The sequence below is a fragment of the Hoplias malabaricus genome, chromosome 18 (assembly GCF_029633855.1).
Source record: "Hoplias malabaricus isolate fHopMal1 chromosome 18, fHopMal1.hap1, whole genome shotgun sequence".
In the NCBI taxonomy this organism is placed as follows: domain Eukaryota; kingdom Metazoa; phylum Chordata; class Actinopteri; order Characiformes; family Erythrinidae; genus Hoplias; species Hoplias malabaricus.
This window is the reverse complement of record NC_089817.1, coordinates 5,500,588-5,515,716: the sequence shown is the minus strand read 5'-3', so window position 1 is coordinate 5,515,716 and position 15,129 is coordinate 5,500,588. Positions and strand designations below refer to the sequence as shown.

The following is a 15,129-nucleotide window of genomic DNA, read 5'->3' as shown; positions in this document are numbered from 1 at the left end:
ATGCTTTTACAATTAAATAATGCAGTGTATGTCCAGTATGAGACTGCGCACATGTGGGGGTTCCCAAACGGCCTTTGGACTCTGGATAGTGTGCGCTTTTATTTCAATTACTTCTTAGTGCACTTCCTAGGGCTTAGGGAAGGATATGGGATTCAACCATAGAGAAGCGGAAGCGGTGTCATGTGACCCACAGCGGACCAATCAGGTGTTAGTTTAGCGGAAGTCGAGAGTAACGGTAACAAATTCAGGTCATGTGTTTCTGAACAGGCTGCATTCATGAGTTCTGAGGTAAAAGTTTACACACTTTAACGGCTTTTTAGATTAATTAGAGCTTTTAACAAAACATGAGTAATCTTCCGGCTTAGTCTCTTTTGGCAAAACCGGACAGTACCACTTACTAATCCTGTAAACAGTGTGGAGGATGGTATTACGAACAGTGACGACATTTATTACAGATTTAATTCTATTTATATTTGTCATATTTATCATATATATTTCTGTTTGATATTTCACAAGTTCACACACTGTTTTTATAAAGAGGAACTCCACCCATTTGTCTAAATCTGTATGTAATTAAATGGATACATTGTCTGTATATCTCTGTTCTAGAGAAATGTACTGAGTTAGAATAGTTAACAATGCTGGTGATAGTAACCAGACGTCTGAAGAGTTCACTGCCTCTAATAGCCTCTTGGTAGATGAAATGTTTACGAATACACTGCTTAGACGGAAAATGTGTAGGCTTTGACTTAAATGTATCCATTTTGAAACTAGTTTATAGTGGAGAGTTACATGTGAGGTGTTCTACAGAACAATAGACAAGAAAGAAAGTGGTTTGACAGTCCTTCACAGGGCGACACACACTCACAACTCACAGCTATGGACACTTCTGAGTAGTCAATCCACCTACCCACATGGGAAACCCAGTGGACATGGGGAGAACACGCCAAGCTCCTCACAGACAGTCTCCCAGCACAGGGCTCGAACCCACAACCCCAGAACCCTGGAGCTGCCCTGAAGACTGAAGGCTCAGTGAACTGAGGTGGTGAATTACAGGCTGCGGAGGAGGAACTTAAATAGTTAAAGTGGTGGTTGTGGCTAGTTAATAAAATGTCTTATTTGTGTTCTACACATTGCGCTACGTACTGGTCACTATCGGCACCTTTGCAAAGATGAATGAATCTAGTTTCTGTACGGAGAGACATTTCCTGTGAAACTTCTGTGAACAGTTTTGTTTACATCACAAACCTTGAATTTTGAGTGTGTGGTGGAGTTCTCCTCTGATTCACTTTGGTGTGTGTGTGTGTTGTGCATGTTGTCTAGGTGCTGGTGTTGTATTTTGCGAAAAGCGCAGAGTTAGCAGGGCTCAGATCGGAGACCATAAGTCTTCAGTCAGAGTTAACCACCCTCCAGCTGTGGCAGGAACTGGAGAAGCTCCATCCGAAGTAAGTACCTGTGATAAAAATGTTCTTCACTAAAGTCCTCTTCGTAAGTTGACTTGCTGAATCAGATCTCATTATACATTTGTAAGGATGTGTTAATTATTATTAATTATGACTTATAATGATATTTTAAGAGTGGCACGGTGGTGCAGCAGGGAGCGTCGCAGTCACACAGCTCCAGGGACCTGGAGGTTGTGGGTTCGATTCCTGCTCCGGGTGACTGTCTGTGAGGAGTGTGGTGTGTTCTCCCTGTGTCTGTGTGGGTTTCCTCCGGGTGACTGTCTGTGAGGAGTGTGGTGTGTTCTCCCTGTGTCTGTGTGGGTTTCCTCCGGGTGACTGTCTGTGAGGAGTGTGGTGTGTTCTCTCTGTGTCTTCGTGGATTTCCTCCGGGTGACTGTCTGTGAGGAGTGTGGTGTGTTCTCCCTGTGTCTGCGTGGGTTTCCTCCAGGTGACTGTCTGTGAGGAGTGTGGTGTGTTCTCTCTGTGTCTGCGTGGGTTTCCTCCGGGTGACTGTCTGTGAGGAGTGTGGTGTGTTCTCTCTGTGTCTTCGTGGATTTCCTCCGGGTGACTGTCTGTGAGGAGTGTGGTGTGTTCTCCCTGTGTTTGTGTGGGTTTCCTCCGGGTGACTGTCTGTGAGGAGTGTGGTGTGTTCTCTCTGTGTCTGCGTGGGTTTCCTCCGAGTGACTGTCTGTGAGGAGTGTGGTGTGTTCTCCCTGTGTCTGCGTGGGTTTCCTCCAGGTGACTGTCTGTGAGGAGTGTGGTGTGTTCTCTCTGTGTCTGCGTGGGTTTCCTCCGGGTTTCAGATTAAATGAGTTGACCTTTTGTTTATGAGTCATTGAATCAAACTGAGACGGACTGTTAAATGGAAACAGTTTACTAAACCAAGCCACACTTAGTGGCAGTAAATTTATTAAATCAATATAAACAGGGTTTTAAAAAACAAGTTTAGAGCCCACTGAATCTCTCTCTCTCTCTGCCAGACTGAGTGCTGTGCGCGAGCAGGTGGTCCTGGCGGTACGGCAGGAGTTTGTGGCGGTTGGGGATCAGTGTGTGACCCTGAGGGAAGGGGACGAGGTGGCGGTGATCCCACCACTCAGTGGGGGCTAGAGCGTTCATTCTGTATGTAAATGATACAGATTCATATGATTGAACAGATAATGGGAAATAAACAGACTGTCTCTAACAATATCACCGTTTCTTTTCTCAGAGATGGCTGAGGATGGAGGAGAACCTTTAGATCTGATCAAACTGACCATGGATAATCTGTCCACCGATACTGTCTCTGACTCAGTGAGATGTGCCTCCTGTGGAGCCATATCCTTGTTCATTGGTGCGGTTCTGTCCTTTTTGTTGTCTTTCATTGCTCCCACATTGGCCTTATTTATAGTTATATTTACGACTCTTCTGTTTATCGCAGGGACGACCAGAGACCATTTCGAAGGGAAGAGGGTGGTCCGGCTGGAATATGAAGCATATGAGGCCATGGCTAAGTCTGAGCTCAAGAAAATATGCACTGAAATCAGGGCAAGATGGCCAAATGTCCGGCACATCTGCATCCATCACAGACTGGGGTAAACAGCTGGACTACTAATGAAACCTCTGGACTGATGCTGATCGTTTTCTTCTTGTTCTTTAACATTTGTTGTGGCATTAATCGGATGGTCAGTTCAGTTTAGACGCCTTTGTTACAGTGTAATTTCATCTTAAAACCTCAGCTTAGTCCTAATCCATATTTAATTGGTGTGTGGAGATGGCGTGAGAGTTTGCTGCTGTAATATGGAGCCAGCAGAGCTAAAGAGAACTTATCACAGAATTATCACAGTCCCTAAAGTCTTAGAAATGTAGATAAAGTAGTATGAAGAATGTGAAATATTAGAGGATGGAGGAATGGAGAAAGTGTGTGGTGTTTTTTTTTTTTAGTTAAATGCATTTATTTATTTATGATTTATTGAATTCGCTCTTTTTTCTGTTCACAGTGTTGTTCCTATCTCGGAGGCCAGTGTTATTATTGGTATTTCATCTCCTCACCGCAGAGATTCACTGGAGGCTGTGAGCTACTGCATAGACACCCTCAAAGCTACTGTCCCTATTTGGAAAAAGGTATAGCACTTGAAAAGCACTCATTTTTTTTTATAAACATTACTATTTAAGTGAATGAGAAAAGCAAGAAAAAAAAAAACAGCATTGACTGTGAGTGGTATCAGAAATTCATTCATTCATTCATTGTCTGTAACCCTTATCCAGTTCAGGGTCGCGGTGGGTCCAGAGCCTACCTGGAATCATTGGGCGCAAGGCGGGAATACACCCTGGAGGGGGCGCCAGTCCTTCACAGGGCAACACACACACACCTACGGACACTTTTGAGTCACCAATCCACCTACCAATGTTTGTTTTTGGACTGTGGGAGGAAACCGGAGCACCCGGAGGAAACCCACGCAGACACAGGGAGAACACACCACACTCCTCACAGACAGTCACCCGGAGGAAACCCACACAGACACAGGGAGAACACACCACACTCCTCACAGACAGTCACCTGGAGAAAACCCACGGAGACACAGGGAGTAACTTTCTGTGAGGAGTGTGGTGTGTTCTCCCAGTGTCTGCATGAGTTTCCTCCCACAGTCCAAAAGAACACATTGGTAGGTGGCAACACAAAAGTGTCTGTAGATGTGTGTGTTGCCCTGTGAAGGACTGGCGCCCCCTCCAGGGTGTGTTGCTGCCTTGCGCCCAGTGATTCCGGGTAGGCTCCGGACCCACTGCGACTCTGAACTTTATAAGGGTTACAGACAATGAATGAATGAATGAATATCCAGTCAACACCAAATAGATTTAGGCAACAATACTATGGCAATAAACTGCTTTCAGAACTGGATTATTTGGTATCTTTAGTCTTCAAAGGAAAAAAAGGTGATGTTACAAGGTGGTAAACATGTTCCTGTCCAAACATTTTAACAAATTGTTGTGAGCCTCTGTTTTGAAAAGCAAGGTTTCTAAAGTTAAAAGTGACACACGTAATGACATTTGGAATTGGAGGTAGGACCTGATGCCTGTCTGAACTGTGATCTGCTTCCGTTCCACTGTTTTAAGGAGGTCTATGAGTCAGAGGAGTCATGCTGGAAAGAGAACAAGGAGTGTCTGTGGGCAGGAAACAGAGGCGGGAACAAAGCAAATTGACCTATGAACTGTCCAGTGAGCTGCAGTGCTTTCATCTTTATCCACAGCCAATCTACACACAGCAGAGGACGAGAGATATGCTTTTATTAAAGACAGCAGTGATACAGCTGAAAGCTTTCTTTACCACAGAAAGTAAAGGTTTATTTATATAAAACCTTGTCGTATTGAATCTGTAGTATTTCAATAAAAAAGCCAAAAATGTACAGTGCAAATAACCTTTATGTAAACATTGATCAGTCTGTGCATTTCTAACATCCATTTTCCTTAATGCCCCCACTGTGTGTATGAAGGAAAAGTGACATATTGCAGTAAAGGTTCTGTGTAATTGACCCCTGTGTTCTACACAAAGCTGCACTGACTGCGTTTAATGCACTGAAACAATCGAAACGAAGCTAATCCACAATGTACAGTTCAATTGCATCTCAGTGTACTGTACCAAATATAACAAAATAAAAACACCTACAATTGCATTATAAACGGATAAAGTGCTGAATATAAACATCTAACGAAAGTGGGCTCCAGAAATAAGAAAGTTTGGAAAAAACAATGCATAAGAAACCAAAAATACACAATATGACCAAAGGGTTGTGGACACCTTCAGGCCCAGGGTTTCCTCTGAAATGAAGGACATTAACAGGGAACTGTGCTCTTCTACTTTTCTATGTGGACGTAGTAGCCCCTTTCCACCTGTTATCAACTGCTTGATATTTACCCTGACCGTTAATAGACACAATACAGTCTCTGTCATTGCTACTCAGGGCTCAGCACTGCAGAAATTACACTATATAACTTGGAGGAGGCTAGAAAACCACCTCCTCTAGCACCCTTCCTATTTACAGTGGATTGCTGTAAAAATATTGCACTCGGGGAAGTCCCCAGGAGCGAAAAACCCAAATCTTTTCTGGAGCAAACTATTTTTAAAATGCTTTTCTGCGTATAACGTGCAGCTGAATGCACAAACTATAAGAGAGGTGTCCACAAACCTTTTGGGAACATAGTTATATAAAGGTGCTGGACCTGAACCCTGGAAAACTGAGGGTTTGATCCCATTCCGGATCTTGTAAGTTTAATCAGTAGTGCTTTTAAATAAATGAGATATTCCTGAGAAGGAAGGATGTGACCATCGTACGCTGCTTACTCTAGACTCTGATGAAAAGGGAGAAAAAGGGATTTCCCTTCTATAGGTTTCTGCATTTTCAATTGTGAAGAAAACAAGTCGTTAAGAGTGGTTTGAGGTAAATGTCTTATTGCTGAGAGGGGTACTGATTGATTTATTTTACGTCTGTGATAGGAACCAAAGGAAAGCTGTTTAAAACACAAATACAGTAAGTTTACGTTATCATCCATTGACAGCAACCTGTAAGGAGCTCGCTGATCATAAAAGAATCAGGTCTGATGTGATGTCAAAGATTAACGACGTTTTTCGTAATTCATGATTTAGTCAGAAAACGGATTATAAAATGTGTTTACCAAAAGATGATCTTAGAACAATTACAAATCAACATCTGGCAGACATCTGGTTTCGTTTACCACCGCTGTGTGTGAGTTCAGACTGTTCTAGAACAGAGCGATTCACACCAGACCAACTTTAAAACAAACAAACAAACAAACAAAAAGTGTGTGGAACGATAATCTCTGCTACTTTAAGCGATGGAGCCACTATCCCATGGTTAAATAATACTTCCCCTTTCCCTCTGTACCGATAAAAACTTTGCATTACACAAAAATATTATTATATTTACAGTAATCTGTGGGGAGGTGTCTGGCCACTCATTCCCAGTTCCCGTAGTCAGTGATTTTTGTTAATTGTTTCTAAACGGAGAGTTATTAACTGAAAAAGACGTGTCACAGGCTACAACCCCAGGGTCCACTGGCGCCCTGTCCAGGGTGTGTCCCTGTTATTCTAACCCAGGGATTCTGGGTAGGCTATGGACCCACCATGACCCTGAACAGGATGATAGTGGTTACAGAAGATGAATGGATCTTAATATCAATCCATTCATGTAATGGCTGTCCTTATTGTGTTCAGTGCTGTTTCACCAAGTGAGGAACGTAGAAATAATTACCGCAAGAAGCTGCCAGATGCGTGGTCCGCAGATCTTTAGGTCTTTGGCATTTTGCACGTTCATTGAGCAATATTTACAGGAAAAATAAGGATAAAAGCAAGAGAAGGGACAGGAAATGCTTTAGCCACAGTATTTCTGCACCGTCCTTGGTCTGATTCAAAGATAGAACGCTCAGTGAAAGCTCCTCCAGTGTTGAAGACTGAGTGAAGGAGGCGTGAATAAACAGAGGAAGTGCATAACAGAGTTTCCATCGCAGGACACAACAGGAGCTTTGTTTGTTCCTTGTGGCATTCGGATAGTCTTCTTGCCTTCTGCTGAACCCCTTCACAGTTCACACTCGAATTTCTTCTTCGAGTCTTACTGCTGGTGAGAACTTTAAACTGATGGTTTTCAGGAAGCGTTATACCCTTCTCCTGCTGGTTCTGATATTACACACTAGTCCTGCTGCTGGTGAAGTTCTTCAGCTGATGAAGACCCTCAGGCTTGTCCAGTGGATGTATATGACTTTAGACGTTTAGGCTTCTGCTTCTTTTTAAAGCTTGTGAATGTGGTAGGATTAATGTTGCTTGACCTATGGCTGTTTGCTTTTTGATCTTTGGCTCAGTCAGTGCTGTCCCAGAGCCTTTAAGACTGCTCCAGGATCAGCATTAGTCTCAGGGTTGTTCTGGACTGTTCTGTAGTTCTTCCGCTTCTGGACCGCTATCATTTTTCTGCAGCTGTTGGTATTTTCTTTTGAAGAATCCAAGCTAAAAGAAAAAAAAAATCTTATTGAACTCACTGCACTTATGAGATGGTTGTAAGAACACTGCAAAATTATTAAACACAATCACACACCAATTTAAAGCCCCCTTAATGCCCCAGCGGATTATTATTAATTGACAGATTCAAATGTGTTTAAAGGAATTAATATAATGTACAATGTTCCCATGAGAAGAGTCTGTGTGCACAATAAGTTGAAGAATCATATATTAATCTTACAGCAATGTCACCGTGAGAAACATTAAACATACACACAGTACAGATGCCATTAATTTTGGGGGCATCAGGAACGTTTTGGAGCTAATGAGCACCAGTAATTGTCTCCATCTGCCCTCTTTATTATTTGTTATTAATTAAACAGGTTTAATTGGCTGCCAGATGTTTGCTGATGATGAACTAAAATCATACCTTCCAAAGAGCTCCAACAGCAAGAGCCAGTAGGAGCAGGCCACCGATGACACTGCCCACAACAACACCAACAGGGACGTCTGCTTTAGCTCCGGGTTTATTCACAGTGACAGACACCTGAGATAAGAACGAGCATGGACTTGAAGAGTATTGATGGAGTAACGGAGACAAAGGATAAAGACAAAGCAAAGCTGTGTTCGCTGTTTATTACCTGGGCTTCTTTGTGAGTGATGAGGAGCAGATCAGGTTGAGATGTGTCAATCTGAGCATTGATCTGTAGAACAACTGACTGGAAATCAGCCTACAGACAGAGTTAGAGAGAGAGGGAGACAGAGACACAGAGAGAGAGTGAGACAGACGGAAAGCGAGAGAGTGTGAGTTAGAGAGAGAGACAGATACAGAGAAAGAGAGACAGAGTGAGAGAGAGACAGACAGAGAAAGTGAGAGTGTGAGTTGGACAGAGAGAGACAGACAGAGTGAGAGAGATATACAGAGAAAGAGAGAGACAGATAGAGTGAGAGAGTTAAAGAGAGACAGAGACACAAGAGACAGACACAGAGAGAGATACAGAAAAAGAGAGAGAGAGAGACAGACAGAGAAAGTGAGAGTGTGAGTTAGAAAGAGAGAGAGACAGATACAGAGAGAGACAGAGAGACAGACAATAATATAACACTACATCCTTCTACGCTGTAAACTGGCTACTTTCGAAACCAAAGTTATAAACAATAAAGAGTTTGTCTTTTTATTTGTGCTGCACTCATCAGCATTTATACTTTACACTAGATGTCAGAACATTGCTGTTAGGATTTGATTACATTCAGCCACATAAACAGTAGTGAGGCTAAGTTCTGAAGCTGATGGGGGGCACATCCCCCTCTGATGACCTCGGGACACTGAATAGTTAGAGTGTTCTGAATGGAGATTCTCCACTGAGCCGTAAAGGTAGTTTAACATTGAGCTTAACCACTGTCCAGGGATCTGACCTTTAGTCGTGTAGCAAAATCAGTGTGTCTTTCATGAGAGAAGCTGTTCAGCTCACCATAGCAAACGTGCCGTTCCATATCCACGCCGTCACATTCACGTAGTAATCACTCTTTGGATTCATGTCTTTCAGCACACACTTCATCCTCTGACAGCTGGCGGTATTGCAGTTCTGTAGACGATGGACAGATTCAGAGAGAGAGAGTTATGGCACATTGAGTATAATGTAAGTCCATTTTAAGTAAACCGGAAGTAGCCGGAAGTTGAGTAAATCACTTTACCCATAGATATTTGATTCATAGCTTATTTCATGATCACCAAACTTAACACACTCGCAGACTGGATTATTCTGACACAGCCTTTAAAGGCGTAGAACAAAAGGGGGCGCTATAACACTAACTGAAATGTCAGGCCTGCAGACGGCAAAAATGTATGTTATAAAAATATTATTCTCAGAATGGCTTTGGAACAAGCTCATAGTGCAGAGGTCGGCAACCTTTACCACTCAAAGAGCCATTTGGACCCATTTCACACAGTAAAGAAAACACTGGGAGCCACAAAACCCTTTAGAAATTTTAAATTAAATAACTGCGCATAACAGGTTTTTTTTTACCTTTGTGTTATGTATAAACAAACTATACTGTGTTCCATTTATGAAATCAATGAACGACTGCAGAGAAAATGAAATAACATTTCGGAATGCAACAAAATATTTTTAACTTTTTAAAAAAAGACGTCGGTTTGACGGTTAAGTAAAATACGCAATGTCTATTTGAGTCCCTTTAGTAATGAAAAAACACTTTTTAACTCCGAAAAAAAGACGTCGGTTTGACGTTAAGTAAAATACTCAATGTCTATTTGAGTCCTTGTAGTAACGGAAAAAAAACCCCGAACTTAAATTATCCAATGACAGCAAACAAAAATACTGTCCTCTCTCTGCGTGCCGTCATTATTTTACTGGCGCCGTGCAGTCAGCGGTCAGAAAGTTCCAGAAACCGCACACTGACGGTTGACGTTGGAAGTTGTGACGTGTATTAAGAGCGACGAAATATTTTAAACATTAAAATATTTTAGATGTTACAAGATCGCCGTAACCTTCATAGAATTACATTTTGAAAATGAACGAACCAAAATAAAATACATTTGAATTAAATTCTCATTAATTATTTTCAAAAGCTGAGCCGCATCAGAGGGATCAAAGAGCCGCGGGTTGCCGACCCCTGTCATAGTACATGAGAATTTACAGCCACGTTTGTTTTCATGCACAGTAGTGGCATTACAATCCATTCATTTTGTGGAGAATTATTTTAACTTTACCACAGCTATAGCATAAGCCTAACCCTTAAACCTAACAGTAACCCTTAATGGAAGAGAAGGTAAGAAGTCCTCATAATATGGGTGTTTAGGTCCCCACAACATAGCATAAACCTGGCAGGCACACACACGCCCACACAAACTGACCAGTTCAGGAATTCCTCTGAAGCTCTCCTCTGTAAACTTGGCATCGTATCCTTTCTCTTCGATCTTTAAAGGGTCAGTCAGAGGGCTGCTGTCACACTGTACGTCACCGGCCTGTAAACAACATGATCTCATCAGCTCACATGTTTACTCCATTTCATCAACTCCCATAGCAACACACCCTCTGTGGAGCATAAACAGATACTTTCCGCAACCGCAAACATACATTCCATGAATATTATTGGTAACATTTTAATTGGTAGCACCAATTAGCATATATTAATACGTCATTAATAGTCCTCATAGTGAATTAATACATACATTAATGCTTAAAATATCAGGGAATAACAAAGGACCACGTTGGTCAGACATAAATAGCCATTAACAATGTTAAACGTTAAGTATCAACGTCTTGTTAATTCAGTCTGCGAATTAATACTATGACTTGCCTTATTCATTAAGATCCTTTACATATTGGATCTATTTGGATACTGTGTGTTACACATCTCTGTGCACTGATGTAGGAGAAATTATAGTCAGGGACATGAGCAGTGATTAAGAGCTTTGTAACTAGTTTCATAAGGTCACTCTTGACTTTAGGGTTGCTATTGGCCACATTAATTATTTAATTCATTCATTATCTGTAACCCTTATCCAGTTCAGGGTCGCGGTGGGTCCAGAGCCTACCTGGAATCATTGGGCGCAAGGTGGGAATACACCCTGGAGGGGGCGCCAGTTCTACACACACACACACACACACACACACACACACACACACTCCACCTACCAACGTGTATTTTTGGACTGTGGGAGGAAACCCACGCAGACACAGGGAGAACACACCAACTCCTCACAGACAGTCACTCGGAGTAAACCCACACAGACACAGGGAGAACATACCACACTCCTCACAGACAGTCACCCGGTGGAAACCCACACAGACACAGGGAGAACACACCACACTCCTCACAGACAGTCTCCCGGAACGGGAATCGAACCCACAACCTCCAGGTCCTTGGAGCTGTGTGACTGCGACACTACCTGCTGTGCTGCCCTAGTATTAATTATCAGATTGAATTAACAAGATGTTGATAGTTAATGTTTACCCTTGTTAATGGCTATTTATGTATGACCAACATGGTCCTTTGACTTATTGCTCCTTATTAGAAAAAGAGTGTGAGCTGAGCACGGGTATCTCACAGTGGAGATGGAGGTAATGTAGATGAGAGGATTCCCTGCTTTAGTTCTGGTGGGCAGAGACACCTCAAGATAGACCAGACTGATTGGGAACACTCCTCCAGACACCTGCAGGGGGTCGCACAACAAAGAAAGAAAGAAAGAAAGAAAAAAAAAGCATTTAAGTACTGTATTTCATGTTTTTAATGCTCACTCATTATTTACAGGACAGTAACTGAAAAACAACAGGTGAAATTAAGGTGGATCCTAAACTGAAATATGGACACCATTTCTACAGCTACGTATTATAATTTCTCAAAGTTTGTGTGCAATTCTGTCAAAACGAGAATAAAATCTGACCTTCAGGCTGAACCTCAGCTCCGGCCCAATGTCTCTGTATGTCTTCATCGTGGTTTTAATTCCGTCTTTTTCCAGGAAATATACGTCCAGAGATGCATCTCTGTAAAAAACAGCGTCACACAATGTAAGGATATAATGGACTTTATTTTCTCACTCTTTGCCACTACAAGAAGTTGATTGTTATTTTTTTACTCATGGGATGTGATTATGATCTATGTAAATGAAGCTTTGTTTATTGGAATAAATTACTTTTAATCTTGGCCTCCTTCAAACACTTCCCTGTTTATTCTGATAAAATAAATAAATAATTAAAATAAATATATTCCACAGGTTTTGCAAGAACTCAATTAAAAATGTTAATATTATATGTAAAATCCAATGTAATTGTTTTAGTTTTAAACATAATATATTTTGGTGTATTCTCTCTTTGTCTGCGTGGGTTTCCTCCGGGTGACTGTCTGTGAGGAGTGTGGTGTGTTCTCTCTTTGTCTGCGTGGGTTTCCTCCGGGTGACTATCTGTGAGGAGTGTGGTGTGTTCTCTCTTTGTCTGCGTGGGTTTCCTCCGGGTGACTGTCTGTGAGGAGTGTGGTGTGTTCTCCCTGTGTCTGCGTGGGTTTCCTCCGGGTGACTGTCTGTGAGGAGTGTGGTGTGTTCTCTCTTTGTCTGCGTGGGTTTCCTCCGGGTGACTGTCTGTGAGGAGTGTGATGTGTTCTCCCTGTGTCTGCGTGGGTTTCCTCTGGGTGACTGTTTGTGAGGAGTTGGTGTGTTCTCCCTGTGTCTGCGTGGGTTTCCTCCCACAGTCCAAAAACACACGTTGGTAGGTGGATTGGTGACTTAAAAGTGTCCATATGTGTAAGTGTGTGAGTGAATGTGTTAGTGTATGTTGCCCAGTGAAGGAATTGCACCCCCTTCAAGGCGTGTTCCCACCTTGCGTCTAGTGATTCCGGTTACAGACAATAATGAATGAATGAATATATATATTTGTAATTTAATTTCATATATATATTTAAATGTTTATATTTTTTTGATAAGTGTAAATGTGTCTGAACAAAAAAACAAAAAAAAAATACATCTTTACTCTGTAAATACTGTGCTCTTTTCAGTAGCATAAGCAACTACTTCGCAGCAGCAGGTGTATCTAAACTTCTGTGCACAACCGTGATCTTGTTGGCGTTTAGAAGAATGAGTGTGATGTGGTACACTCTAATTTTCTTAAAGTAAAAGCTGGTGTTTGGAGTGGACTGTGTTTGATGTGTTACCTGCTGAGAATGAGCTCTGAACTGTACTGGACAGGAAAGGACACAGTCTCTGTGTTGTCTGCTGGAGTTTCTTCTGCACTCTCACTGTAAACAGACAAAGTGAGGGAGAGAGTTAGTCCTAATTATATTTTCAGTGAAAACCACTGTTCAAAACAATAACAAAAACGTCACAACAAAGTTTACAAAAAAGAAAAAGCTAAAAATAACTAATATTTAACAGCAGCATTATTTAAGGTGGAACAGAGGCACATCAACTCATCTGCTGCACTGTTTAAGGTGGAATGGAGGCGCAAGAATTTTAAATGAAAGAAAAAGGAAGAATAGTGTGTTTAATTATTAGAGATTCTTCTTCTTGCTTAAATGGATTCAGTGTGTAGACTTTTGTACTCATAGGTGGCGGTTTATATTTGTGTATTGTGTCTGTATCAATACATAATGTCACACATGTGAAAATGACTTTTCTCAGACCACTGAACACAAAACATTGGTTTACTTACCTTTGAGCGTCAAAGACAATTTTGACATCTTTCTGTAGCTGACCCAAATTAAAGTCAAAATTGATTTCAAAAGTGACCTGAAACAGAGAAACAAGGTGGTATACTTATTATAAAGTATAATATAATGTAACATAGGGGCAGCATGGTGGTGCAGCAGGTAGTGTCGCAGTCATACAGCTCCAGACTGTCTGTGAGGAGTGTGGTGTGTTCTCCCTGTGTCTGCGTGGGTTTCCTCCTGGTGACTGTCTATGAGGAGTGTGGTGTGTCCTCCCTGTGTCTGCGTGGGTTTCCTCCGGGTGACTGTCTGTGAGGAGTGTGGTGTGTTCTCCCTGTGTCTGCGTGGGTTTCCTCCTGGTGACTGTCTATGAGGAGTGTGGTGTGTTCTCCCTGTGTCTGCGTGGTAAATCATTCATTCATTCATTCCTTTATTATCTGTAACCGCTTATCCAGTTCAGGGTCGCGGCGGGTCCAGAGCCTACCTGGAATCATTGGGCGAATCGGAAAACCCACACGGACACGGGGAGAACACACCAACTCCTCACAGACAGTCACCCGGAGGAAACCCACACAGACACAGGAAGAACACACCACACTCCTCACAGACAGTCACCCGGAGGAAACCCACACAGACAGTCACCCGGAGCGGGAATCGAACCCACAACCTCCAGTCCCCTGGAGCTGTGTGACTGCAACACTCCCTGCTGCGCCACCGTGCTGCCCTCGTGGTAAATCAACAACTACAATATGTTTAATTTTTACGTCAAACAGACAGGGATATCTCACCGATTGGTCAGTTCTGATGGCTGGGTAGCCCACTTGACAGGTCAGGATTTCAGTGTCTTTAACAGAGGTGCATTTAACCTCAGTGCCATCGCTCTGAAAATACATCATGACAAAAACTGGATGAGCTACAAACAAATTTAATTAACATGTCCATATTAAAAAAGTCATTGCGAAATATTACAAACTGAACATTATGTGGGAGGTAGTTACTCTATTTGTAACGTGTTCCAAGGCACTGGGACTTCACTGTAGGTAGTTAACATTAAAAGCTGGAAAGTGTATGTGTCTTGCATGAAAACTCGTAAACTCTGATGTTGTTTTGTGGAGATGAAAGGATGCTACACTTACAGGAGTAGTAACAGAGGAGTAGAAAAGGTTGCTGGAGTAGCGGGCAGAGACTCTTGTGTTGTAGGCATTCTCCTTCCTGTTCATGACCGTCACAGTGAAGGACAGCCTTTTGTTGTTGTAATTCACCAGAAAAGAGTAGCTAGAAATGGACGAGAATATCAGTTTATTAAAGAGTAAATCAGTGACCAAATGTACGGGTTCAGTCTGTGTAACAAACACTATGTCTAAATATTTGTAGATACCCTTTAATTAATGATTAGTCTTTTCAGCTACATTTTGAATAAACCTCATCCACTGATCACACACGGATGGTAAGAGCTCTACAGAATAGCACTACACCCATGAGTCCTCCATCACCAGGCTCCAATGAAAGTCTGGAAAGAGGGATGTGACCCCTACCCTCAGCAAAATAATT

At 42.1% G+C, this 15,129-nt stretch overlaps 3 protein-coding genes across 3 annotated transcripts in view; 2 read left to right on the top strand and 1 right to left on the bottom strand.

Annotated features, from left to right (window-relative positions):
* Window positions 1-207: 207 nt before the first annotated feature.
* Window positions 208-2,561, top strand: LOC136674568 (molybdopterin synthase sulfur carrier subunit). Its single transcript, XM_066650617.1, has 3 exons — window positions 208-288; window positions 1,324-1,445; window positions 2,423-2,561. The coding sequence occupies exons 1-3, from the start codon at window positions 277-279 to the stop codon at window positions 2,547-2,549; spliced, it is 261 nt and encodes an 86-aa protein (XP_066506714.1). The 5' UTR covers window positions 208-276; the 3' UTR covers window positions 2,550-2,561.
* A 90-nt stretch (window positions 2,562-2,651) lies between these two features.
* On the top strand, window positions 2,652-5,127 carry LOC136674567 (molybdopterin synthase catalytic subunit). The gene is made up of 4 exons (XM_066650616.1): window positions 2,652-2,772; window positions 2,860-3,013; window positions 3,419-3,542; window positions 4,533-5,127. The coding sequence occupies exons 1-4, from the start codon at window positions 2,652-2,654 to the stop codon at window positions 4,617-4,619; spliced, it is 486 nt and encodes a 161-aa protein (XP_066506713.1). The 3' UTR covers window positions 4,620-5,127.
* Window positions 5,128-5,131: 4 nt separating this feature from the next.
* itga2.2 (integrin, alpha 2 (CD49B, alpha 2 subunit of VLA-2 receptor), tandem duplicate 2) overlaps window positions 5,132-15,129 on the bottom strand; it is a 28,003-nt gene continuing 18,005 nt past the window's right edge. The window contains exons 19-29 of the mRNA XM_066650615.1: window positions 14,715-14,853; window positions 14,367-14,459; window positions 13,584-13,660; window positions 13,087-13,170; window positions 11,828-11,927; window positions 11,492-11,596; window positions 10,295-10,405; window positions 8,892-9,005; window positions 8,064-8,153; window positions 7,853-7,969; window positions 5,132-7,431 (exon numbers count right to left, since the gene is read on the bottom strand). Coding sequence (XP_066506712.1) covers window positions 7,339-7,431; window positions 7,853-7,969; window positions 8,064-8,153; window positions 8,892-9,005; window positions 10,295-10,405; window positions 11,492-11,596; window positions 11,828-11,927; window positions 13,087-13,170; window positions 13,584-13,660; window positions 14,367-14,459; window positions 14,715-14,853 — 1,123 coding nt within the window. The 3' untranslated portion in view covers window positions 5,132-7,338. The remainder of the gene's footprint in view (window positions 7,432-7,852; window positions 7,970-8,063; window positions 8,154-8,891; window positions 9,006-10,294; window positions 10,406-11,491; window positions 11,597-11,827; window positions 11,928-13,086; window positions 13,171-13,583; window positions 13,661-14,366; window positions 14,460-14,714; window positions 14,854-15,129) is intronic.

What these genes read in the sequence shown, in the direction of transcription:
- LOC136674568 (XM_066650617.1), top strand. An exon ending in CTGGAGAAGCTCCATCCGAA is followed by an intron (nt 1,446 to 2,422) that starts GTAAGTACCTGT and finishes TCTCTCTGCCAG; the next exon opens with ACTGAGTGCTGTGCGCGAGC.
- LOC136674567 (XM_066650616.1), top strand. Translation starts at nt 2,652, where the DNA reads ATGGCTGAGGATGGAGGAGAACCTTTAGATCTGATCAAACTGACCATG. An exon ending in TGCATCCATCACAGACTGGG is followed by an intron (nt 3,014 to 3,418) that starts GTAAACAGCTGG and finishes TTCTGTTCACAG; the next exon opens with TGTTGTTCCTATCTCGGAGG. An exon ending in CTGTCCCTATTTGGAAAAAG is followed by an intron (nt 3,543 to 4,532) that starts GTATAGCACTTG and finishes CACTGTTTTAAG; the next exon opens with GAGGTCTATGAGTCAGAGGA.